The sequence below is a fragment of the Mercenaria mercenaria genome, chromosome 14 (genome assembly GCF_021730395.1).
Source record: "Mercenaria mercenaria strain notata chromosome 14, MADL_Memer_1, whole genome shotgun sequence".
NCBI classification, from domain to species: Eukaryota; Metazoa; Mollusca; class Bivalvia; order Venerida; family Veneridae; genus Mercenaria; species Mercenaria mercenaria.
In genome coordinates, this window is record NC_069374.1 from 7,046,970 (window position 1) to 7,074,750 (window position 27,781).

The following is a 27,781-nucleotide window of genomic DNA, read 5'->3' on the forward strand; positions in this document are numbered from 1 at the left end:
CAAATGTATTTACGCGAGTCCACAATGATTGAGACGTTAATGAAAAAGAACTTTAATGCAAACTGGGATGATCTGGAATTACTGGGAAATTTACCAACTATTGCAGGTGAGACAGATTATTTTCTCACAGTTGTACCTAAAGTTGTCATTGCCTTCACAGCCATGTTGAACAACTTTGTCATCTCGTACACAGTACAGTATCAGACTGTCATAATCTTCTGAAGGAAGTCTCTGCAGGATAGGTTCACTTCCTGTCCGATTTAAATAAAGGAGGGAAATGCATTGTTAAATTTAATGCTCAAGGTGGTCAGTCACATCCGAGCAACATTTTCTGACATTTTTCAGTTTTCATATATTCTATTAGAGATTTATTTAAGGAACAAAGAGACCCGTTTCATAGAGTTAGATCCCTATTGGAAATGTTTGATTTATTAATTTTTTTTTTAGAATTTTTTAATTATCTCCCTTTAATACAAAAGTGTTTAAAAAGTGGATTATTTCTTTTAATTTCAATATAATTTCTAGTTGTACATTTACACTTGATATATATTGGAATATTTCAACTACCTGAAACAAAAGGCAAGTTTTGAAACAATGTGTGGCTTTGGAATAAATTTATTTTAAATCTATCTTGGTTGCACAATCGATTATAGACAAAGGGAGGTAATAATATTTTATAAACTTGCATTTCTGATGAATTTTGGCAAAATAGGTTCTTGTCAATGCAAACCTTTGACAAGTCTAATACAGTAGTGCTTATATTCATAACATTCCTTAGGCAGAAGTTGTTTATTAAATTTATACATAGGCTAAAATAACGCTATCTTGGTTGGGCAACCAGGATAGGAAAATCAAAGTTTAAGAACTAACTTCCAGTGAAAATCTGATGTGTATTAAGAACACGATGAACACAAATAAGTGTAAATGATCAGTTGGTAAAGTTTCAGAAAAATCCGTAAGTTGACCAAAGGCTGATTAATCAGCTTTAAATAAAATCACTATTTGACATTTCCCTTACGAAAATGAAATATGGAAACAAGCTGGCATTAAGCTGCAAGGTAACTGTCAATGATCTGGCAACAGTCTGTCAAAAAAAAAAGGTAACTGGAAATAATCTGACTCCTATATGGGAACAAACTTCCAAGAAAAAAAGTTTAGCTGAAAATAATATGGACACTATTTCCATATTATTTCCAGTTTCTGGGAATAATCTGCAAACTATATGACAATAAACTGGCTCATAACAATCAGCATGTAAACACACTGACAATATTGTCAGCTTGTTTCCAGTGTCTGGAAGAAATCTGGCAGGAAAATGGCAAGAAACTGGAAATAAAAAACATAATTTCTATAATCGAATTGAAGGTACTGAGATACCAGCTTGCATAAAAAAACTTAAGCAAAAAATGCTATGTGGAAAAAGGGGCTTATTTTGGAAAAAAGGGTATAGTTATGGACTGCTTAGTACATGTCAGGTCATGACATTGAACAAGGTGAAATTTAGTTTAAATTATAATTTTGTAAAAAAAAAAAAAAAAGAAAACATAGGGCATGTCCAATAACTTCTATTCTTGAATAATCGAGATAAAAATTACATAAGTGACAATATTGTATGGATTGGCTGTCTGTCTGACAGTACATTGGATATAAATTTACTCAGCGATTCTGACAATGCACTGGCTACACAATGGCAATACACTGGCAATATACCCATCTTAGCAATTTTCACAGCAAAAAAAATTTTTAAAAGGGACACCTTATCAAAAGGCCAAGGTTGCATTTTTCCCTCCAAAACTATTTTCAGTTTTCAATAGTTTTCCAGCATGATGGCACATTGAAAAGGGTACTTTTCATCATTTACAGTTACTTGGTTTCATTGTAACACAGATTCTGTCCGCAACAAGTATTTTTGCTAAACAGATACAGAAATTTTAAAAAGTCAGTATTTTCGCTACCCTGTAAAATTAAACTTGCAGTTTTACCATAATTTTTGTCAAATTTTCCCTTTGGTTTCAATATTATATTATTGATAACTGAAAAATTGCAAACAAAATTTGTATTAAATTGAGTCACAAGAAAAATGAAGGTTTAAGTCACATTAAAATTCATATTAAACATTAATAAGAATAAATAGAAAAAAATTTTATACTGACACTAAACTGGAAACAAACTTCCCAATACACTGACAATGCTATGACAATACAATGGTAATAAAGACAATTTTCCTGGGGGGAAATAAAAAAAATTAGTAACACTGAGTAGTAAGCGATATATTGGGATACTATCCATCTTTAGCTCAGTGGGTTTAGAGCGTCGATCTACGGATCATGGGGTCGCGAGTTCGATCTTGGACGGGGCTTATGTTCTCCGGACTATTTGAAAAATGACATTGTGTCTGAAATCATTAGGTTATCCACCTCTGATTCATGGGGGAAGTTGGCAGTTACTTACAGAGAACGGGTTTTTATATGGTACAGATTCAGGAACACTGGTTAGGTTAACTGCCCCCTGTTACATGACTGAAATACTGTTGAAAAAACAGCATTAAACCCAAAACAAACAAACGAAACTAGTCCATTTTGCCATACTAATGTATACCCGCTGTTACATGACTAAAAATACTGTGAAAAACGGCGTAAAACCAAAACAAAAAACACTAATGTATAAGTGCTCATAACTTGTACTGCAAAAAGGAATTTAGTTAAAACTTAAATAATGATTCCAGTTTGCTAAAGTGTTTCTCTTGTCCAAAGTAAGAGAGCCTGGCATGTTGTGACTGACTTTACACTGACAATACAATGACAACACACTGGCAATATGCCAGTGTGTGTCAGAAAAATATTTCCAGTTGACTGGCTGTGCACTGACAATACAAGGACAACAGACTGGAAAGTCCAAAAAGCCGCTGTTTTTCAGTTGTGTATCCAGAGTGTTGCCAGATTGACATTGCATACCAGTTTGTTGCCAGATTGTTGTCAGTGTTTATTTTTCCCGTACCTCTAAAATAATTTAGCTCCTTCAAATATTTTATATGAAAAATCAATGAAATTTTGTTAAAACGTTTATTACAAACATCACGACAACAAACTGTATATAAACTGAAGCAGACGGAAGTAAATTTACAGCTGGTTTTCCCGGTCTGAAAATCAGCTGACAAGCACAGACACATGATGGTTATTAATGGCAACACACTGGATCAGTTTATTGTCAGCTCTGGAAATGGCTGGCAATAACTGGATTTAGAGTATTATTGACTGGAAAACACACGGACATAAACTGACCACACACTGACAATAGGGAAGGTTTTTCATAAGGGTTGGTATGAAAGTAAAAGTCTATTCAATACTGACCTTTTGGTATTTCTGAGGGATCTAGGGATCTTTTTTTTCTTAGTTTAAGTATTTCTGAACCCTTTTCATAGCATTGCTGAGGTATCTAGGTATGATTTTCCATAGCATATCTGAAGGGTCCTTTTATAGTATTTCTGAGGTCTCAGGGACCATAGGTTGGTATCCTTTTCAGAGGGCCGAATCTACCATATGCAGATCCTGTTTAAGTTATCAAAGGATCCTTTTTATAGCATCTAGGATTTGAACCTGTCAAAAATACAAAGGTCAATATGCATTAATTCCTCCTGACTACTCCTGTTTCAGGTTGAGAAGTAGAATTTGGCACTAGATTTTGTGTCTGTCTTCATAATAACCTCGTAGGTTAATTAAGGTTGAAATCACTTAGAGAAAATTGGAAATGCCTTGACAGTAATTGTGTTATTACATGTATTTTGCATGCATTTCTGATGAAAGATTTTGTATCTGTTGGATTGCTAGATCTTACTACAATTGGAAGTAGAGTGCTATAGCACTCAAGCTTTTCTCCAATGTATACTTCATAAGCACGATTGTTGTCTATATACGTTAATGGCAACTTTGAAAGATTTTCTAAAATTTAGTCAATTCTACTTTCGCTGACTACAAAAAGAAGCTCTTAAAATGTAGACAGAGTGTCATTTAAATCTGAATGGGATTTAAATAAATCACTTGACTTGTGCTAAAAGCTTAGGAGGATTCCTCATGTTTTGTTTATTTTTTAAACAAGGTTTTGTAAATTTTTTTGGGGGAAATTACAGGAAGTGAAAATGTGCAGATCTTCTTAACAGATATTTGACTCCATCTGACATCTGTTTTAGTAGGTAGATGTTTTTTTTCTTCCCATATTCTCAATCTTTCAACAGTTTCATCAATAGACTATTCTTGGTGCGTTCATTTAATTCCTAATTACGGTAATCAGTACTGGAAACAAGATTAACAGTCTGTAATTATACCGTAAAAAGTTCCCTTATTAGCATTAACCAGTTAGTACAGATGCACTTGTGGCATTAGGGAAATTTCTTGAACTTCTTGCTATTTCAGAATTCTTTCATCGCTATACCCTTTAACCTGCTAAATGTCTAAAGTGGACTGGTCCGTCATTCAATTCGGGCAGTACCATTTATTATTCGAAGGGGTGTTCATTGAAAATTAACCAACTGTATAGTGAACAGTGCAGACCATCATGATCGGTTGCAAAGGCAGAATCGCTTGCCGCCAGCAGGCTAAAGGTTAAAGTTAACTGAGATACTGAAAAGTTGGCCTAGTTGTCAACTGTAATTACATACGAATTACTTTTATGATTGAGCATGTATATATCCATAATATTTCAGTTACAAGAGCAATTCTTGATTTAAAATTTTTTTGAATTGACCTTGAACTTTACTGTATAATGTGATCAGCCAACTTTGACTTGATTGACCTGTTGATTTGAGCTAGTGCACTTTTAGACATGGCCTTGACCTGATATATAATTACATAACAATATTATAATTTACAATATGTCTGCATAGGTTTGACCTTTATATTTGGAAATTGTAGTTCCTTGACCTTCTGTTCAGAAGATTTGACCTTGACCTGATGTATCATTGCGACATTTTATGCCCTGACGGCTTTGGTAAGTCTGAAGGTCATATAAATTTGATATTTACTACAGCATTTTAATCATTGACTTCATTCTTTAAGTCATTGATCATGTGATCATTAGTTTAATATTCTGCTCCTGTCTCCTTGGTTATTCATGTATTATTCTAAGGAGTAAAAATAGTTCCCAACAAAATAGTTCTTCAAATTTGGTTTTAAAAGTATGTATCGGTAAGAAAAATCTGAAATAGTTGATGTACAAACTGCTTATTTCTTGTGACATAAAAGAGATGTTTACAATTCAATTAGTTAGAAAACATACTAGTTACACTGATGGCATGAACATTGATGGAATAACTAAATTACAGATTTATAGTTCCTGGCCTGTTTAATTTTGCATCTCCAGCATTGTAGGAAATTGTGATCTTGGCAGATTTGTATACTATGATGCTACAATAAAATTACAAGTATTCTTACATAATAACTGTAATGGGTAATTATATAAGTAAATGGAAAGAACATTCACAGCTTTGTGTTTTAGTGTTAAAATGTGCACGAGTCTGCAAAAATCATTTTGTTTTTCTCGTGCAGGAAGGTAGATCTAGAGTTACAAGATGTGTAACAGTGATTTCCGAGAATTTGCGAACATTTTTAGGATCTGAATGTTAATTTGTACAACATAGAGGATTTGTTTTAGTAATTACGTAGAAACCTGATAATTTGGATTTTAAAAGTTTGCTCATTGAAGGATTTTTAATAGGTTCTCTTGAGGATTTCTGATTGGATTTTCATAATTAAAAATGTGTAAAATTGTTATAACAACACTAAATATTGGATTTGCCTCTTCACAAACAAGAGTTTTTCATCAGTTAACTGGAGGAAAATATTTTCTCTAAGAATTCAGATGGGAATAGGGGAGCATTCTGAATTTTTCAAACAAATTGTTGATTTGTTTTGAATTGATTGTTATATTGTTGTCAATCACATTTGAGCAACATTTAATGACATTTTTTTTCAGTTTTCATATATTCTGTTAGAGATTTATTTAAGGAATAAAAAGACCCATTGCATTGAGTTAGATCCTTATAGGAAATGTATATTTTATTACTTTTCATGAAATTATGTAATTACCTCCCTTTAATAATTATTTTATTTAAAAAGTGGACTATTTCTTTAGATTTCAGTATAATTTCTAGTTTTGCATTTGCATTTGATAAATATTGGGATATTTCAAGTACCTGAAACAAGAAGCTAGCATAAAGCTTTGGAATTCACCTTCATTTTCAATCTGTCAACCACGATAGACGAAGGGAGGTAATAATGATTTCAAAAACTTGCATTTCTAATGAATTTGGCATAATATATACATGCCCACGCAAATCTTTGACAAATTTAATGCAATAATGCTTATAATATTCATCTTATTCCTTTCGCAAAATATGTTTATTATTTATACATAATTATCCAAAAATAACGTTAACGCTATCTAAAATTGTTAGTCAGTTAACCAGGATGGGAAAATCAAATTTTAAATATATATTCAGTGAGAATCTAACATGTATTGAGAAATCATTGAACGCAAATAAATGTGAATGGTTTTGAACAAATCCATTAATTACTTGACCAATATCTGATTAACCACCTTTAAAGACCCATTGCTAATTTCTGTCTTTTTAATAGCAATATTAACTCTGTGTGTTTGTTGGTGTTGTTACTGGCAAGGTATAGAATTATACTATGTAAATTATGTTGAAAAGCAACATGTTCATTTGAATTATCTTACTTCCAATTTGCTTTCTTCTCACAACTTGGGTCTTTTAATGCAAGGAAATCATCCAGTAGGCATATACTGAAGGTCGGCCTGGTGCTACTGAGGTTCCAACCCATTAATCAAATTAGGGAACCTAAGTTCTTCCTACACTACCTGAACTAGAAAAATCACTGTATGACTTAAAACTATAAGAATATGACAACGCAAATTTCACAGTAATCTGTTCCATAATAACTTTTTATGCCCCCGAAGGGAGGCATATTAGTTTTCAACTGTCCGTCCGTTAGTTCGTTAGTTCGTTAGTCACAACGTTAACTTTTTGCATGAAGGCACTTTACTCGCGAACCACTGCACCCAGGACCTTCAAACTTCACATGCTGATAGTACTTATTGAGTACACCACCCCTACTGACTTTGGGGTCACCAGGTTGAAGGTCAGGGTCACAGGGGCCAACGTTAACTTTTTGCATGAAGGCACTTTACTCGCGAACCACTGCACCCAGGACCTTCAAACTTCACTTGCTGATAGTACTTATTGAGTACACCACCCCTACTGACTTTGGGGTCACAGGGGCCAACGTTAATTTTTTGCATGAAGGCACTTTACTCGCGAACCACTGCACCCAGGACCTTCAAACTTCACATCACATCGAGAATGACTTCAACAGTTTGTTGGGTGTTTTCTTTAGGTTTGCAAATGGATTTACTTACTGTCACTTAAGACTTAGTATATATATTTATATATAACAAGCTTATCTGAAGAGCTGGCCTTGGATTGTATTTTGGGTAACTGTTACTAAAAATAGAAAAACAGTTTCCACTTAGTTAAATTTGAGTTTGAAGTGACAATGAATCTTGCTTGCATGGAGACATTGTTTAGAAATAGGGTCACTAGGGTCAAGGTCAGTGTCACCATTACCGAAAATAGAAAATACAGTTAATAACTAAAGACTGGCAAAATGCTTGTTAGATATAGTCAGATATGAATAACATGACGCTTTTTAATTATGGAACATCATAAAGCATGATGCAAAGTTTAAAAAGTTGGTTTTTGTGGAATTTCCACCTTTCTTCTGTTTACATTATAAATACAGCAAATGTTTGGTCTAACCTACCTTTCACCTTAGGTACTTGACTGTATTTAAAGAAACCTGTTAATGAATTGTAACATTTAAGGTCATGTATCGGTAAAGAATTTTATTAATTTTTGTTATCAAAAGATGTTTGTTTAATTTGAATTTATGTTGGATTAAGATTACCACAGACTTAATTCTATTATCAATTAAGTACAAAATATAATTTGTACAGTACAGCAGCAGCTGCCGGCAATTGAGAAACAATATAATCTGTTAAAACAATTAGAAAACTTGTTATTTGTATTGCTTGGTTCTTAAAATACATTCTAAATATATCTTAATTGATTGCCGTGTAAAAGGAGATTCTTTCAAAATAATAAAAAAGAATAACTTTAAGTAGAAAACGGTGCATTCATTTAATTGATTTTTGTGCCTATGTGGGACCTAGTTCTTTTCTGAATTCTAAATAAGTTGGCCCATTTCTTTGCAAATTATTTTAAATTTGGAATTAAAACACTTCAAAAAGTTTTCAGTTTTCTTTGGATTCTCAATAATTAAGCTCATGCAACTATGCAAATTATCAAGAGGATAACCTATTTATGCCACAGTGACTGAGCCAATGTCTGAATTTCAAGATTTTTTAAGTAAGTTTTACGCACTTTTATTTCTCCTTTTTTTGAAATTACTCAGTAGATTTACTTCAGACTTAAAAATTACTATCATCATCATTAATTGAGCCGTGCCATGGGAAAACCAACATAGTGGGTATGCGACCAGCCTGGATCCAGACCAGCCTGCGCATCCGCGCAGTCTGGTCAGGCTCCATGCTGTTCGCTTTTAAAGCCTATTGGAATTGGAGAAACTATTAGCGAACAGCATGGATCCTGACCAGACTGCGCGGATGCGCAGGCTGGTCTGGATCCATGCTGGTTGCATACCCACTATGTTGGTTTTCTCATGGCACGGCTCAATTATATTGCAAGGTCAGTTACTCTTAGCTCCAGTATTTCTTGAATTATGCTCCCTATTTAATTTATTAGAGTTTCAAAACTGCTTCAAACACTTAACAGAAAGACTATAACTTTAGATTACCGCAGTCAGTTTTCCATTTCATGCTTTTATTGATGATTTCCTATTCCTAATTGCAACATTATTTGCATAAATACAGAAATTGCATTAAAAAAATCTTGAATTGTACAAGAGTTATGGCCCTTTTCCCTATCCAGGAGAATGCCATTCGTTCGTATTGCTCTTATGTTTGCTACCTGGCATGTATAAAGACTTTCTTTGCATCGGTATTAATTTCTTGTTAAATGTCAAATGTCTTGTAAGGCAATATTAAATCTATTTGTAGATGAAAATCAGAACACATTTCATACCTGAGACTAGAACTGTGACAGGGAGATGATTGCTTATAAAATGCTGTACACAATTTATTTCGTTCTGGAAAATCTTGTTTTGACCAAAGTGCAACTTGTGTTTGAATAAAAAATGGAATAATTTTTGCTACACTTTGTTCTGTCAGGAAAAAAAAAAATTCAGCACATATAAGTATGGTTTATTTTTACCCACGCAAAGTGCTTCAACTTCTGGTAGTGGACAATTGTTAGGGGTCAATTTCTTACTAAGTCATGAGTGTTTGAAGGTCTTGCAAGTTTAACTTTAAATATCAGTTCGGATTCAGCTAGAATATAACATGTATTAGCCATGGCAAGAGGAATATGAAAATTAAGCTCTTAATAAATTGCCAAGAAATCACAGGAATTTTGATTTTCTTTGAGAAAAAGGTGGAATTACTGAAGCTTCATTATAAAAAATTGCTGGCAACTGAACCGTAACAAACTGTTGATGGAAAAACCTTGGCTATATGAATAGAATTTGAGGGGTTGGGGGAATGGTGAATAATTTAAATTTGATGTTTTATGCAAAAATCTTAAAGACACAGCAAGAGATATCTTTGCTGTAGGAAAATAAAGAAAAAAAAACGTATTTCCACCAATTGATTGACAATATAAAGTCTCCTTTTCAATTAATTTTGCTGTTCAAAGCAAGTTAAAATCTGAAATATTGCAACATGCATTTAATCAAGAGTGGAATTGTTCATTTTGATGTAAAACATATTGGAAATGCAATCAATTATGAAAATTTCATCTTTATTTCACTAAACTTTGATATTTCCAGTTACTTGATATTTCTTTCACAAAAAGCACTTACATTGAATTGCAGAAATTAAGCTTAAAGGTGGTTAACCAGATTTAAATGAAATAACAGATTTTTTGAAACCATTTTTGCACTTATTAATGTGTTCATACACAGTCAAGATTATGTTCATGAGTTCTTGACCAGTGTACTTTCATGAAAAGTTTATGAACAGTTCATGAGTATTCATGAAGTGTTCATGATCTTTCCATAGTGTGTTCATGAACAATTATTCATGAAAAGTTCATGAACAAATTTGTGGTGGTTCATGAACAAATCATATTTAGCAAACTTAATTCATGAACATTTATGAACATTTAAATATTCATTCATAATAAACATAACACTTAGGTTTTTTACCTTTTACAATAATGAATAATATAATTAAATTATTTAAATACAAATTAAACTTTCACTGGTGGTGCTTTTAAAATTTGATTTTCCAAGAAAGATTATATTTGTTCCTTAAAGAAATCACTAAGAGAATATACGAAAATTGAAAAATGTCATAAAGTGTTGCTTAAATGTGATTGTCTACCTTTAATGATAGAAATGGAGAAAATGAACTGAAGATTCTGTTTCCACATTTATAGTGACAATAAATGGTTAGTTGCAGTATTACGAACATAAACAATCATGAATGCGGAACTGTAGACAGTATGATTATTATTACCTGAGGAAAAGAATTTGTTGGTAACAGTACTGATGATTCTGACATTTGTCTACATGGAGATTATAACTTTGGGAAGTAACTATATTTCAGAAAAATGGATAAACTTCTCATATTTTTTATAAGTGGATTGAAGTCTGTGAATAACTAAATGAAAACTTAAGAAATGGCCAGTTGTAAATTGTTTCCGAAAAGACTATCATGTTTATAAAATATTTTTTTTCTAAATCCTGTGGAATTAAAAAATGAAGAGTATGGTGTTGTAGAGGCTAATACAGTTGTAAGTTTTGAAAGTGAAACCTATGTAGAAAATAATATCAATAAATGTGAAAAAGAACTATCAAGGGATGGAGTACATCTGTTAATAAATAATAATAATATATTTGTGGTAATGTCAAAGTGGAGCAAGGTGTGTAAAATGATCAGGATAGAGTTTCGTATAGAGGATTTAGACAACAGTTCTATAGAAAGGGAAGGTAAGAGATTTGTCTTGTAGGTTGTAATTTATACCACAATTTATCAATTACTGTACAAACAACAGAATGATTTGTAATGTCTCAAAGCAACTACATCATAGTGTTAAATCATACTACCTAATTTGTAATGCATGAACAGCTAAATATCATCAACCTAGTACTCTGAAAAAGCTTACTATTATTTCACAACCAAACTGCAGCTACATAATATTTTGTAGTGCCTAACAATTCTAAACATGCAAAAACACTACAAGTACTATACAACAAAATTACGGCAACAGAATAATTTGTAATTCCTCAAAGCAACAACCCTCTACCTTACAAAAGCATTACAGTTACTTTCACAATGAAACTGCAGCTACATAAGGAATGCCTCAAAGCAATAATCCTATACCTTGCAAAAGCATTACAGTTACTTACACACTGAAACTGCAGCTACATAAGGAATGCCTCAAAGCAATTATGTACCTTGAAATTAAGCATTACAATTACTGTACATTACTGTTCAACACAATGAAACTAAAGCAACAGAATGATTTGTAATGCTTCAAAGCAACAACCTTGTAACCTGAAAAAGCATTACAATTACTGCACAGCTCTGGAGCTACTTTATGATTTGTTATGCATTATTATATGCATTCACAAGTCAAACCTTTATTCCCTGTAGAAGCATTACAATTACCTCACAGAGATATTTTGTAGCTGTATCATGACCTGTAATATAAATTTAATGCATCCACAAAGTAATTACCATGCAAGGCATTACAATTACAGCTTAGTATAACTTTTTGCTGTCTGTGGAAGCATTTAAAGTGTGTCATTATATTATGCTTCCTCTAAAAACATTCTAACATTATACCACAATTTATCAAGTATCAGTATCCTCTAGAGTAGAAGCTCAGAAGCATTGCAATAATACACATTGTCCTTATATTGCAGTAATCTACTGAGAAGTACAATTACTTAGCAATAACAAGTCAGTAGCCTATAAACTGTAAATGTACATTGGGTGATTAATTGCATTGCAATAAACTATAAGTGCTGCTTAGAATTATAGTAATGTGTGCCCATTTCAATACCGGTACAATTACATTGCAATAACAACTTTATTGTCCTCTGTAATACCATTTCAGTTATATTGCAATAAAAACCAGATGCTTTCTGCAATATTGTAACAGTCATATCACAACAACTAAGTGTTCTTTGCTATAACATTAAAATTACACTTCAATTACAATTACATAAGAAGCAGATGACCAAGCCCATTGTTCTTGAAATGCATTACAATTTCATCACAGTAGCAGTATTGTCTTTTCTGCAGAAGCATTATAATAATTACATCTAGGTATCACTGTTCAGCAGAAGAAAACTTGGTACACAGACAGAGAAAATAAATGGTGATTCATTGGGTTGTGTTATTTCAAGGATGAAAAAAAGTTAAAGTGGCCTTGACCCTACAGATACCATTAATTTTACAAAAAAGTTCTAAATGTTCTTGAAATGTAATAATAATTTACTGCTGGGGTATTAGTTTCCAATTACCTGAAAGAGATGCTCATTAAAACAAGATAACAACAAATGAGTGCTGCAAAAAACAAACTTGTTTTGAAATCCAGAACAAAATCCTGTGTGTTTAATTCTTTGTAAAAAGAAACAATAAATGAATTGACTTTTCTAAACTTGCTCTTGCACAGTAATTCTGTTGTATTACAGTTACATTTTTTTTTTGTATTTCAAATTACTTTTAATTAGTTCTTGTGTTATAAAGAATCTTATATTATATACAGTGAAACTGCTGAAAAAGCATTAAGTACAATGTTTTAAGGCTTTTGATCAATTGTGTATGGCTTTAGTAAAATTGTGTATGACTGTAAAACAATGGTTTATGGCTTTAGTACAATTGTGTATGACTGTAAAACATTATGGTTTATGGCTTTAGTACAATGGTTTATGACTTTAGAAAAAGGCATTTGGCTTTAGTACAATGGTGCACAGCTTTAGTACAATGGTGCACAGCTTTAGTACAGTGGTGCACAGCTTTAGTACAATGGTGCACAGCTTTAGTACAATGGTGCAACTGGTCTTGGTCTACAGCATGCTGATGTCTGGCTGTGAACTGAATATGCCCTCACACTAATTGTGCTGTCATGTGTTCTGTCTGTTTGATCTGTGTTAGTTTGGTAATTTTTTCATGCAAGTCAAATTGATACATTATCTATCAAAAGTTCAAATTTATAAATATCAGCATTTTATCTTCAGTGGCAAGGTCCTTACTGTTTGGTGATATCATCTCGTTTTCTTCCTCAGTTCATTTGCCTTCATGATATTTGCTGTCTTGACTTCTTTGGCAAGATCTGTATCAATGTCTTTAAATTTGACCCTAGAGCTGTATTGACTTCTGTGACCCAAAAGATATACTGACTTTTGTGGCCCAAGAGGTATTAAGTTCTTTGACCCAACAGCTGACTTATAATTAACTTCTGTGATCCAAAAGCTATGCTAACTTCTGTGACCCCGAAGAGTTGTAAAAGTTCTGTCACCCAAGAACTATATTGACTTCTGAGGGACAGTTTTTCATCACAGCTGTCGATGCTTCTAAGATTATATGGTTTTTGAATTACTAGAAACAACACTTACTTTAGTTTCAAGATGGATTTCAAACATAACTCGGAGTATAAAGTTTCCAGTTGTTAAGTTCCTGGTTCCTTATTGAAAGTGCAGTCAGTCTCAACTGGATTCTCATTAAAGACGGGTTTCATGTTTATTTCAGATGCTCTCACTACTGTTTGATTCCCAATAAATGAGTAATTTGGTTTTTTTTCATTGAATAAGGCATTGTTTTCTTTTTTCTTTCAGAAAAAGATGGAGAGCCAACACTACCATCTGGTTCCCAGTCCTTGAGTAAAGCTACCGGTTCCAAGCTTGCTGGTGGTGTGGGGAAGAGTAGCAGTGCAAAATCGAAATCAGGGGTAGGTCTCTTTCACAGAGAATTTATTGTTAGTGATGGTAACTTAAAATCATGCCAGTAAGAAAAAAATATCGTCTTTGGATCTTAGCAATGTAAAAACTATTATCTACAAAATTTGTTGTCTGTTAATTAATATTTCCCATTTAAGTGACTGATGTAGTCGTCTTATTAAAGAATACGTACTGAACCTTGAGGGAAATTAAAGAAAAATGGTGCTACCAGCTTTCTATGTATACTTTGAGAAAGCATCTTTTTGGTTTTATGTAACATTAAAAAGATATATTTTAAAGATACTGGCTTGAATTGGATAATTTGCAGTGCCTTTCTTGGTTTATGGGGGTGTGGGTTGCAGTTGCTTCTGAGCACATAGTAAGCCTAAATGCATACCCTTGTTGTTAACTAATAGTTTAAATTTGTGAAGCTTTATACCTTTTAAAATTTCACTTTCATCCTTAGGATTAGGAATGTTTAGTTCTTTAAGCATCTTAAATACCAGGAAAATATAAAGTTTGTTTTGGCCCATGATATTGCTTTTCTGCAATGTTTGTTTTAACTTTATCCATTATTCCATTACTTTTTTGGATTCTCTTTTACCAAACAAACATTTCATATACATTTCTGTAGAAATTTAGAGGTTCCTTCAAGCACCAACAGGTCATCAAAAATAAACCTCATTGATTGCCAACTTTAAGTGCCTATTGAAATTAAAAGAAAAACTTTTTATAAAGTTTGAGAGCACAAAATTATGATTTCCACTAAGTCTTGAAATGAATTTAAATAGTCATGAATATTTTAATGAAAATGGAAAAGAAATTTTTTAAAATTGGAGATAGCTGTATCATTTTCATTACAAAGTATTTATCTCCTGCTTCAGGATCAGTGTATAAGCCCAATTTTGTTCAAGAATCTATATAAATGCAAAGAAAATAGTACATAGCCATGAGAAAACCAACATAGTGCATTTGTGATTAGCATCTGCGCAGTCTGGTCAAGATCCATGCTGTTCGCTTTCAAAGCCTACTGCAATTAGAGAAACCATTAGCGAACAGCATGGATCCTGACCAGACTGCGTGGATGCGCAGGCTGGTCTGGATCCATGCTGGTCACAAATGTACTATTTTGGTTTTCTCATGGCGTGGCTCATTTCTGTAATTTTAGTCAAATAATCTTTTGGACCTCTTGTCTGTGATGTTATCCAATGTTGACAGATATAAATAAAATATGTAAGGAGATCCTTTGAAAGTGTAAAATGTAACCAAGGAAAATAATAGCATTCTTGGTTTGATTGAGTCTGTTCATGAGAGGTAATGGAAAGTGCAACACCTCGTTCCCCCTAGCACCGGCTTAGGAAGAACTCTATCACACAGAATATTAAAGGACCAGAAAATATTACATGAGAAAAAGAGAAATGAACTGTAAAATTAAACATTTGGCAATGTTATGTTAAGCCAAACAATCCACTCTGATTATCACAATGTTTTATTTTGACTGTCTGCAATGATTTTAGCTTTAATATTGAAAACTGCAGTGTAGGACGTTTCACATTGTCATGCTGATACATTCTACTTTGTGGACTTTGTGAGGTCAGGAACAACACCTCTGTTAACCTTTAGCCTGTTGGCAACAAGTGGTAAATTGGCCTTTGCGACAGGTGGAGACCAAGATCAGCCTGCATGAATCATTGGTCAAATGTGCAGGCTGATCTTTGTCTGCACTGTTCACAATTTCCAGTGAACATCCCTTTGAAAAGAATCGGTACTGCCCAAATTGAATGATGGACCAGTCCATTTTAGAAATTTAGCAGGGTAAAAGTTAAAGAGAATGGTGTGGTATCTGAAATGTTGCTTGCTCTTCTTGTTGGGTTATAAGGAGTCTCAGCTGATGACACCAAATGTCATACAAGGAAGATTACTGTAAACCCAAATAAGAAAATTGTAGAAAAAACCCATCTATTTTTAAATCAAACATGGACCACTACTGCAGAAATAAGGTATGGGCCACCGTTGCAGAAAATTTATGTGTCTGCTAGTCATGCCTGTTACTCTTTCCCTGACAGAAAGAAAGAAAGCACAAGAAACCCTTGAAAACAGACACAATGTCACACTTTAAAAGCCTCCTCATTCTATATGTTTTACACATTGTCTGGTCTGGTTGTAGTAAACTGCTGACTGGATCTCTTTATTTCCTCTTCATCATATTTTTTCTCAGTCTGAGTACCATTCCTTTTAGTGTCTGGATACAATAAACTGTTGACTGGGTCACCTGATTTTCCACTCAATCTTTTGAGCTTAATTAGTCAAACTGACTACCATTCCATTCAGTTAATTGTTCAAGCAGTGAAACAGTCTATTAATTACTCTTAAAGGTTTTGTTGGTCACAAAAGGGGAAATTTGTTGACAAGAACTTGGTCAATCAATGATTTACAATTCTGAAGATGTTGATTGCCAATAATCTATTTTTGGAAATACTTTTTCATTAATTTTCAGCTAACAAGAAAGGATATAAGTGCATTCTCATTTCTGTACTTTTCAGAAACTCCCATGTTTTCTGAATTCAGCGTTATTATGCCTTTGTCAACTGAGTTTGTGGGGGATGTATTGGAACCGCTCCACATAAAAAAAATTAAGATAATAACTTTGACTCCACAGAAGAGAATTTAATCAAACTTGATTCATTGATAGGTTACAGTGTGGAGCATTGTCTGGCACAAGAACTATAACTCTATTTTAGATAATTTTAGAGTTACTTCCCCTTTCTGTCTTGATATCTTTAAAATTCACTAAAGGGTATTGGATGGAAAGAGATACAGGCCACAAGAACTTTGAATAACCTTCATTACATGCTTTTTTAATGTTTGAACAATTAACTAAATATCTTTGATGATTTAAATACTACTTGATGACAATGAATAGACAATGAATAGATTTAATTGTGTGCTTATAAGAACCATAACTCTAATGTAAGTATTTCCAGAACTTATAAAGCTCCCATTTTTCTATCTTTTTAAAACATTTTTGACTTTAAAGTTTTGACTTTATTTGTAGAGATTTGAATGAAACTGAAAACAAAGATTAATTATAAAAAGAGATAGTGTCACACTCATAAGGACCTTCACTTTGTTTTGGTCAGTTATAAGATGATTTCCCTTTTGGTAGTTAAATTTTCACATTTTTGAACATCCAAGATAATAATTTTGGCTTTTGGCCTTTACCAAAGCAGTAATGTGGAGTGGGGTGCGGAATGGGGGTTGTGGGGGTTAATCACTAACAGTGATATGGTGATAGCTCCAGTTTGATGGTGAATACCTATTCACTAAAATCCAATTGTTTATTACTGTTTTCTGATAGTTATCTTCTATAGCTTTGATCTTGAGCCAGTAGAGCAGATATTGTAGTCTCTAATACCTTCCAGAAACAATAAAAATCATTAATGTAAAGAAAAATACTTGTCAGAGTAAAGCAAACATAAAAATAGTTGATATTTTGAAAGTCATTTACAATAAACAATCTGAATTACAACTGTATTGTTTATAAAAAGATAATACAGCATTTAGCTGTTAGCGCGCAACTGCTGGTGTCACCGAGGAAAACTGCACACTCCATTTCAAATTTGGAAATTTTAAATTTTTGTGATTGTAAATGGTAGCCTTTCTATGTAGAGAATAGGTTTACTGTCAGGCTTAAGAATATTGCAGAATCCTTTTTTTCCCCCAGCTGTTTGCTGTATACATGATCTTATAAAGCGGTAACAGATACATAATTTTTATGTAATAAGTGCACAGAGATGCTCTGACAATTTAAATCAATAGTTCAGAACACAAGAGCAAAGATTAAATAGTTCTAGGAAATATAATCTGAGCTAGACCAAATACTTAACAGATATATATATTTGGTGCAGTAAGTGCTGACAATTTAAATCAATAGCTCAGAACACAAGAGCAGAAATTAAATAGTTTTAGGGAATATAATCTGAGCCAGACCAAATAGTTAACAGATATATATTTTTGGTGCAATAAGTGCTGACAATTTAAATCAATAAGCAAAGATTAAATAGTTCTAGGGAATATAATCTGAGCCAGACCAAATAGTTAACAGATATATATTTTTGGTGCAATAAGTGCTGACAATTTAAATCAATAAGCAAAGATTAAATAGTTCTAGGGAATATAATCTGAGCCAGACCTATATATTTTTGGTGCAGTAAGTGCTGACAATTTAAATCAATAGCTCAAAACACAAGAGCAGAAATTAAATAGTTCTAGAGAATATAATCTGAGCCAGACCAAATGAATAACAGATACATATTTTTGGTGCAATATGTGCTGACAATTTAAATCGATAAGCAAAGATTAAATAGTTCTCGGGGAATATAATCTGAGCCAGACCAAATAGTTGAAAGATATATATTTTTGGTGCAATAAGTGCTGACAATTTAAATCAATAAGCAAAGATTAAATAGTTCTAGGGAATATAATCTGAGCCAGACCAAATATTTAATACTTTTTTGTATTTTCGTAGAACTGCCTGAATGCTTAATGAATTTTTTTTCTACAAACTTTATCTTGCAACTACTTGTTTTATGGCTCTCATAAACATACCAGATCATAGTGTTCAGGTCTCTTCCCCCCTCCCCCACAGATCATAGTGTTCAGGTCTCTTCCCCCCTCCCCCCACAGATCATAGTGTTCAGGTCTCTTCTCCCCTCCCCCACAGATCATAGTGTTCAGGTCTCTTACCCCCTCTGCCACAAATCATAGTGTCCAGGTCTCTTCCCCACTCCCCCACAGATCATAGTGTTCAGGTCTCTTCCTCCCCTCCCCCACAGATCAAAGTGGTCAGGTCTCTTCCCCCCTCCCCCACAGATCATAGTGTTCAGGTCTCTTCCCGCTCCCCACAGAACATAGTGTTCAGGTCTCTTCCCCACTCCCCACAGATCATAGTGTTCAGGTCTCTTCCCCCCTCCCCCACAGATCATAGTGTTCAGGTCTCTTCCCCCCTCCCCCACAGATCATAGTGTTCAGGTCTCTTCCCCACTCCCCCACAGATCATAGTGTTCAGGTCTCTTCCCCCCTCCCCCACAGATCATAGTGTTCAGGTCTCTTCCCCACAGATCATAGTGTTCAGGTCTCTTCCCCCTCCCCCACAGATCATAGTGTTCAGGTCTCTTCCCCCCTCCCCCTAAAATCATAGTGTTCAGGTTTCTTCCCCCCTCCCCCACAGATCATAGTGGTCAGGTCTCTTCCCCCCTTCCCCACAGATCATAGTGGTCAGGTCTCTTCCCCCTCCCCCACAGATCATAGTGTTCAGGTCTCTTCCCCCCTTCCCCACAGATCATAGTGGTCAGGTCTCTTGCCCCCTTCACCACAGATCATAGTGGTCAGGTCTCTTCCCCCCTCCCCCACAGATCATGGTGTTCAGGTCTCTTCCCCCCTTCCCCACAGATCATAGTGGTCAGGTTTCTTCCCCCCTTCGCCAAGTCTTAAGTTACCACAGTCTTGAAGTATCCACAGCCCATTAACAGTTAAATCGAATGTCATATGAAAAATGATGTTTCTTTTATCTCCAGCTTCCATCCTCATATGATATTTAGTCCTGTTTATTGTAGCTATAGTAACATCTGTATATTAGAGGATCAAGTAATAACTGATAGTGTTTCTTTTTCCTTCATTATACTAAGGACTCATAACAACTTCTTCTCAAGATTCAGTCAAGTGTCATTATAATGTCAAGATTTCTGTGGTAACAACTTAGAGATATTCCTCTTAAAATATGTAAACAAATGCTTTAATTTCACTTTATTACAGACTGTATAATAGTAAAATATATAAGTATTTAGTTGAGCTACGTAGGACCATCATGGTTGTTGACTTGTTTAGTTGAGCAGTACAGGGCCATCATTGCTCTCTGACTTGTTTTGGTGAGCGATATAGGGCAATCATGGCTCTTTGACTATCTCTGTTTTGTAGGTACAGTTAAACTTCGTTCGCTAGAACTCGGATAATTCGAACATCACCCCTCACTTGAACTCATTGTTGGGTCCTGACAAAATCCCAGTATAATGTATATTATTTGAACTACCGATTACTTAGATAAAATTTGCTGGTCCTGATGAGTTCAAGTTAACAAAGTTCAACTGTAACAAAAATTAAACTGACCTAACAGATGTCTGAGGCAGGACTTCTCTGAGCAGTGCCCAGGCACTTGCTAAAGGGCTTTTCATTTGTCTAAAAAGTACTGAACATTTTTTTTTTCCAAAATAAGGAGTGAGTGAAGCTACTTATTGTACAGTAGATAAGAATGATATGTAGGGTAAACTTGAGAGCTATATTCATACAGTGAAATGTATTTCTTAAATGTATGATAATCATTTTATATTTCTATTGCACTTTCTGTATTCTAGATTTGTATTTATGTGTATATGCTATTGCAAAATATGAAATGTTTGTTCTTTGTTTCTAACCTGCGTGCAGATGTCAAGAAGAGAGTCTGTGATTGGTCGAGCGCAGTCCATGCTCGAGGCACCAGTCAGTAAACAACGCAGGAGCTCCCTTCAACTCCCTTTTCAAGGGTTTTTTCCCTCCCCTAAGCTAGGCGAAGGGTCTAGAAACAATGACGATTCGGCAGTAAGTTCTGCTAGACAGCAACCATTGCATATAAAATATATTAGTTTCACTAAACCACACAGCTATATAGAAAGAAACGTGATAATTGTCTCCCTTTATATTGTATATTTTGTATGGTGAATCACCTTCCTTTTTTGTTTACTTAACCTATCATGTCTCAACCATTTTATATTTTATCATAACAAACTAAGTTTTCTCCACTTGTGAAATGTGTTTTGTGTAAATTAAAAGACTGCAAGGTTTTCTTTTCTTTAAGGCAAAAATATCTTTTCTCTGTCAAAATACTATTAACAAGAAATTTTTTGTAAGAAAAACACTTCCAGAAAAGAAATGTTTCATTTTCAGTTGTTAGCATAATAATGCATTAAGAAATTTCAGACAATTTTAATTATTTAATTTTTTTTTTGCAAAGTACTTCCTATCTTGCCCAAAATCAAAAAGGCAGACTGTAAAGTATTAAAATAATCTCCCTTGTAAAATTAGAGCCATGTACTAATGTATTACAAACTCACTTTATTGCTTTGAATTAACAAACACTTATCACTGTATATTATATTACTACATAATACATACACATATTTCACCGTGGATTCATAATGTTATAACTATTTTTGGCTTGATTTGCAAGGATGTGTCTTTCCTATAAATATATAATCATTGGCTTCCTTATTTAGAAACCACGGAGAAGATACGATTATACTGCGAATCACAATTTTGCTGGAATCAGCTGTTTCGGATTATTGCTCTGATTTTCTTAGAGAAACCAAGACTCTGCTTGCAGAACGAGACGTGACATTAAACAAATGGTGCTCATTTCATTTCAAGTGTGCCTTTTTCTGCACAATCATATTGATTTTACAGCTTCTGAAGCTATGCTTTCATTTGTTCCAGTATTTAGTGAAATGTCAAAACGCTATTAGTCCAAACAGGGGAAAGATGGCCTTACAATACGTATTTTTGGGTATTTTAGCAAAAATAGAGAACTATTTTAATCAGTTGTTAGTGGAGGTCCTGTTAACAGTGTTGGAACATCACCATTGTCTGATGTATGTTACCTAAGCAAACAAATAAATATGATATCCACCCCTCTATATAGAATTTCAAGGCTTAAAACAGACATACTGCAAATTCGGGTATACATACTGTGCATTCTGAGATACCTGCTCAATAAAAGTTTACATTTAAAATCGCAGCAATTGACCTAGTACAATAATTATAAGTAAATGCAGAAATACAGATGGAATGATAATGACTTTTCCAGTAACTACTGTTTGCCAAGTGATTTAACTGTAATGTAGAAAAAACAAACTCACTGTATGATGTTAGGTCTCTGATTTTTTTAGGTTTTTTATAGAGGTCTATGTTGTTTGTTTTTTTTGCAGTTAATGATATTATTTGCTATTTTAACACATTTTGGCAAACTCCCTGCAGGGATTACCTCCCCTAGAGATACAGTTACGACTGCCAGTATGAGATTACATAAGATAGTAATTACATGACTAAATTACACCCAACAAAAACATTATCTTTAGATTTTTAGCTTGACTATTCATAGAATAGTAGAGCTATTGGACTCGCCCATGCGTCGGCGTCCGTGTCCCGATTTTGGTTAAGGTTTTGTATGTAAGCTGGTATCTAAGTAATCACTTGTGGGAATGGATTGAAACTTCACACACTTATTCACTGTGACAAACTGACTTACATTGCACAGGTTCCATAACTCTTTTTTGCTTTTTTACAAAATTATGCCCCTTTTTCGACTTAGAAATTTTTGGTTAAGGTTTTGTATGTAAGCTGGTATCTCAGTAACCACTTGTGGGAATGGATTGAAACTTCACACACTTATTCACTGTGACAAACTGACTTACATTGCACAGGTTCCATAACTCTTTTTGCTTTTTTACAAAATTATGCCCCTTTTTCGACTTAGAAATTTTTGGTTAAGGTTTTTTATGTAAGCTGGTAACTCAGTAACCACTTGTGGGAATGGATTGAAACTTCACACACTTATTCACTGTGATGAACTGCCCTACATTGCACAGGTTCCATAACTCTATTTTGCTTTTTTTACAAAATTGTGCCCCTTTTTCGACTTAGAAATTTTTGGTTAAGGTTTTGTATGTAAGCTGGTATCTTAGTACTTACTTATGGGAATGGATTGAAACTTCACATACTTGTTCACTGTCATGATCTGACATGCACTAAGCAAGTCCAGTAACTCTACTCTTTTTTTTCAAAATTATGCCCCGTTTTCGACTTAGCAGTTTTTTGTTAAATTTTTGTATGTAATCTGATATCTCAGTATCCACTAATTGGATTGGATTGAAACTTCACACACTTGTTCACTGTCATGATCTAACATGCACTGTGAAGGTCCCATAACTCTACTTTGCATTTTTACAAAATTATGCCCCTTTGACTTAGCAGTTTTTGGTTAAGTTTTTGTATGTAAGCTGGTATCTCAGTATCCACAAATTGGAAAGGATTGAAACTTCACACACTTGTTCACTGTCATGATATGACATGCAGTACAGAGGTTCAATACCTCTACTTAGCATTTTACAAAATTATGCCCCTTTTTTCGACTTTTGTATTCATTCAATTGACAAGGCTGTTGAATAGTCGAGCGTTGCTGTCCTCCGACAGCTCTTGTTTTTCATGTCACCTCTTAATCAAGCCTGTATCCCTGAAAAATACTTAAAATTTTACTGATAACTAAAATCAGATTGTGTTGGCAGGAGTCTGATGTTACTGTAAGGGGAGGTTACTCTATAGTAGATTAAAACTTTGTTGGAAATGAAATACTTGTAAGATGGAAAAATCTTTGGATGCTTCAAATATTTTAAAAAGGCTAGTTATTATGAAGTTTATACTAACTTATTTTAACTTGACTGTGATAAACTCTGTAAGATTACTCTCATGACCACTTCCTGGAGGAACCAGTACTAATTTCTAAATCAGTGTCATATGAGAAAGTGTTGTTGTTGTGACCTCTGTTTGGCTTGAACCCATGACCTCAGAATTAAAATAATGTTTTAATTGGATAGGCCATTTAATCAATAGGATATAAAAGCAGTGACATTTGTGGGCCCAGTGCAAAACTGTTGTATTTTGTTCTTTATCTACATATATATATATATTTACAATAGTTCTGCGCTGAGCCCTCAAAATACAAATCTTTGATAATTTTGTAATATTAAAACATAATATGCAATGGTTGCAAGAACAGTAACAGAGCATGTGAACTATGTACAGAACACAATAAATCAGTAGATACATGGTTACCTCATTATAATGATCATTTCTAGAAATTGTTTTGAATGAATTTATTTTCCATATACCGAAAAGACGAATTTCATTTGATTTAGTAATAATACCTCGGTGCAGAAATGGATTTGACAGCTTTTTTTGTCTGAAAAAGGGCAATTATGTTAAAGGGGAGTATTTTTACAAAACTTTGGTTTCTGCTGGTTTATTGTGTTGCCCCCCACCCACCAACCCTGAATGATCAGTTATTGCCAGTGCTAGACCAGAAGTGTGTTAATCATTATATCTTATGTTCTTGTGATTTAGTAAGAGCTTTTCATGTTACTATTCTTACTATTTCTTTCTGTATGGATTTCATCCTTCATGTTCCTTCTCTCATTCTTTGGTTTTCTATCTTCTAATCTGTTCTATATTTCTCTGTTTGTTTTTTTTTTCAATATTTTTCTGCATTCACAGATATTTTCTGCGTAGTAATTTCTTTAATTTTTTTTAGATGTATTTCTACATCACATAGCTTTCAAAATCATAAAAGTTATCTCACATGTTGTATTAAAAAGAAAATGATCCCTTAAGAGTTGTTATTTTCATTTAAGCAAACACTGTTTATTTGCTCTTTGAAGTAGCATTCTTTTTCCATCCTGTTATTGTTCTGTTTTTTTCTTGAGCTGTTTACAGTTAATTCTTCATTTCAGCAAAAAAAAAGATTCCTTATTTAGCACATTTTATTATGTATAAAGGGTAATAACCCATACATAACTTGTATTTTGCTTTAGTCAGTAGTTACGCTTCTTGAAAGAAATTATTGATATATAACTGAGCTTTTCATATGGTATTATAACACCTGTCAACCTTTTGCCCTAATTTCATAAACAAATATACTATTCATCTTAAGATATTTCAGTTTTGAAAACTATCTCTTTTTCTTTATCAAAAAGGACATTTGTCTTTCAAGTAAACCTTTGATAAGCTTTCTCTAAAATTCTTTTGGTACATTTTCAATTTAAGTTCTCATATTTCTATTACTGATAAGGAAGTTTTATAAAATTTACAAGTGTGCTTTAAAGTTGTAGTGCAAGGTCTAAAATTACAGAAAAGGCGGGGTTTCTTTCACTTAATATAAAGGGACAAATGTTACACAGGCATACTAGGACACTTTCAGGTGTTTTATAAATAGATATATTGTTTGCGTAATTTTAGGGAAGTTTACGAAGTCGGCGTGGTGTCAACTTATCTATTGATGATTCTTCGTTTCCAATGGCTTTGACAGTAAGTCCGCAAGGTACGTTACGTGAAGTGGATACACGGAAACAGAAACAGCCGAGCAAACTGACCACACTCTTCAGCCCCCTGAATAAGGTAAATTTTTTCATAATAATTTTATAAGAGAGGGTTAGATTACATACTTGTACATCATTATTGCCTAGAATTTCATTTGATTCTTTATTATGTCTCCCACCACACAGTGGTGTGGGAGACATATTGATTTACTCCTGTGTGTCTGTCTGTCTGTCACAAAGCTTGTCTGCACTCTATGTCGAACATTTCTCACCCATTCTTCACCAAACTTGAACAAAATGTGTCTGACCATAAGACCTTGGCCAAGTTCGATAACTAGCCAAATCGGCACAGGTACTTTTGAATTATGGCCCTTGAATGACCGAAATTCCTCATTTCGCATGCGCTTTCATACAGGCAAAACATACCATATGCTACTAATTAGTAGTATAGGGTGCGTTTTGCCTTCACGAAAGCGCATGCGAAATTAGTAGTATAGGGTACGTTTTGGGTGCATGAAAGCGCATACGCAAGATGATTAGGCAGTTGTGGAAGACATGCGCTTTTCTAGCATCTCTAGTTTTAATTAGCATCTATAAGGGCAATTAACATTTAGAACATTACTATATTCTCACTTTCTGATGTGTACATTCAAAATGTACTGGTAAAACGTAAATCTGTAGTTTTAACATTGTAGACCGACATGCAGCAAAAAACGTAGTTCAGTTTCTGGGGGCAGTTTCTGCAGATACTTTCAAGAGATTTCTATGTATAGGTTTTCATTGTACATATCTTGAGACATATTCAGTAAAACATTGATTGTGCAAGACCATAATATGGGGATGAGTAAAATACTCCAGCTTTCCAGTTTTAGGATAGATCAAAACAGAAAAAGCATGGAAAATAGCCACAAACTGATCTTGGTTTCACTGTACTTGCTAAAAGCTTAGTCAGTCTATTAAAAAAAAAAAGATCTGTATCACTGGACAGAATGCTGTAGCCTATTAACCTGAAGACAGGCAGACTAAATATTGACAGTTCTTATACTTCAAAGCTGTCATGATTGCATTTACCTTTAGAAATACAACTGAAGTAAAGGGGATAGCTGTTCAGACAGCAAAGATCTGTGTCATGCAGTGAGTAAGTCTATGATATCCAAATACAGAAATTGGCAATTAAAAGCATTGGCCCTACAAAGTACTATATTGCTGCTAACCTGCATTTTGCTCATAAAGGTTGAGCTAAGTCCTTTAAAACTTGTCAAGCTTACATGTTCATCTGTTTATCAGAATAACTTATTGATAAAAGATGAAACTCTTTAATTTATTTATAAAACTTTACCCTACCATTCTTACAACAAGCCACAAAGTGTTCAGTAAGTTTTTAATATGAACTAAGACTGAAAATAAAAATACTTAAAGGTCAAACTCAGGATTTAAAGCTACTAATATCTTCTCATTAAAACCTTTTCAAACACAAAAAATTGCACTTAAATCATTGAAAATAATCATCAAACGGTTCAATCCAGGGTCAACAACAAAATTTAGAATTAAAAAAGAAAATCTAACATAGAAATTGCCTTAATTTGTTAAGAGGTACAATTTTTACAGTCCACATAAAGATGCTTTATTTGTTAATGTGAGATATTTACCCTAAAATGGTCAAAGAAACCAATTTACATATGGTATAAAAAGTTTCCTTTTGTGAGAAAATAGGACAATACTATACACTCTTTTATGTTCCAAATCATAGGTTTATAGCAAATAGTTTTTATGATTTAAATGCATGTATATAAAGATTTTTAACACTACCATGAAAATTTGTCTTAAATCGGAAATCCTTGAATCGGTTATGCTGAGAATTATGAAGTGACCTTGAAAATGGATGAATAAATATTGTTGGTATTGTATGTCTGCTGTTGAATACAATAGAACCTGTCTAAACAGTCACCTGTATTAAGCAACCACCTGCCTTAAGCGACCACCTGTATTAAGCAGTCACCTGTATTAAGTGGCCACTTGCCGCAGCCAGTCACTTACCTCCCAAAATGATTTTCTTCTGTTTTATATAGCTAGATGGTTTTGCTTTCTATAGGTTAGCTGCTTAATACAGTATTAAGTATGACAAACCTTATTTATTCAAGATCTTCAATAGAATGTATTAACAATTATCAATGCACTTTTAAACCATTACCTGTAAGTGTTAAAGTGCTGTCTATGTTGGCAAATATTGATAGGCAAAGTGCATCAACACTTATGATTGTTAATTGCTGATAATCAATAAGTCTTATAAAATTCCACACAGCGGCCTGGAGTCTCAAGGCTGTTGAGGCAGTAAATTGTTGCCATGATCATTTATTTTCTTTCCATCAGTAAAGTTTTTTGAATAGGGATCAGTTTTTGAAGGCCCTTGATTTATCACATTAAAAAATAAAAGTATTTCCAAAACTCTTGAAAATTTAGGTCCAGAGTGTCATCTTGAACCTTGAAATCTCTACGAATAGAACA

The 27,781-nt window shown here is 33.7% G+C and overlaps 1 protein-coding gene across 8 annotated transcripts in view; it reads left to right on the plus strand.

Annotated features, from left to right (window-relative positions):
* Positions 1 to 27,781, plus strand: part of LOC123528105 (pleckstrin homology domain-containing family G member 5-like) — a 215,421-nt gene that overhangs the window by 152,736 nt on the left and 34,904 nt on the right. For 7 of the 8 annotated variants that reach the window (XR_008366958.1, XM_053522898.1, XM_053522894.1 and 4 more), the window contains 3 exons: positions 13,998 to 14,110; positions 20,580 to 20,732; positions 25,197 to 25,355. Coding sequence is in view for 7 of the 8 variants with exons in the window: in XM_053522898.1 (XP_053378873.1) it covers positions 13,998 to 14,110; positions 20,580 to 20,732; positions 25,197 to 25,355 (425 nt within the window). In the remaining variant the exon portion in view is untranslated. The remainder of the gene's footprint in view (positions 1 to 13,997; positions 14,111 to 20,579; positions 20,733 to 25,196; positions 25,356 to 27,781) is intronic. The other variant, XM_053522895.1, reaches the window with a different exon arrangement.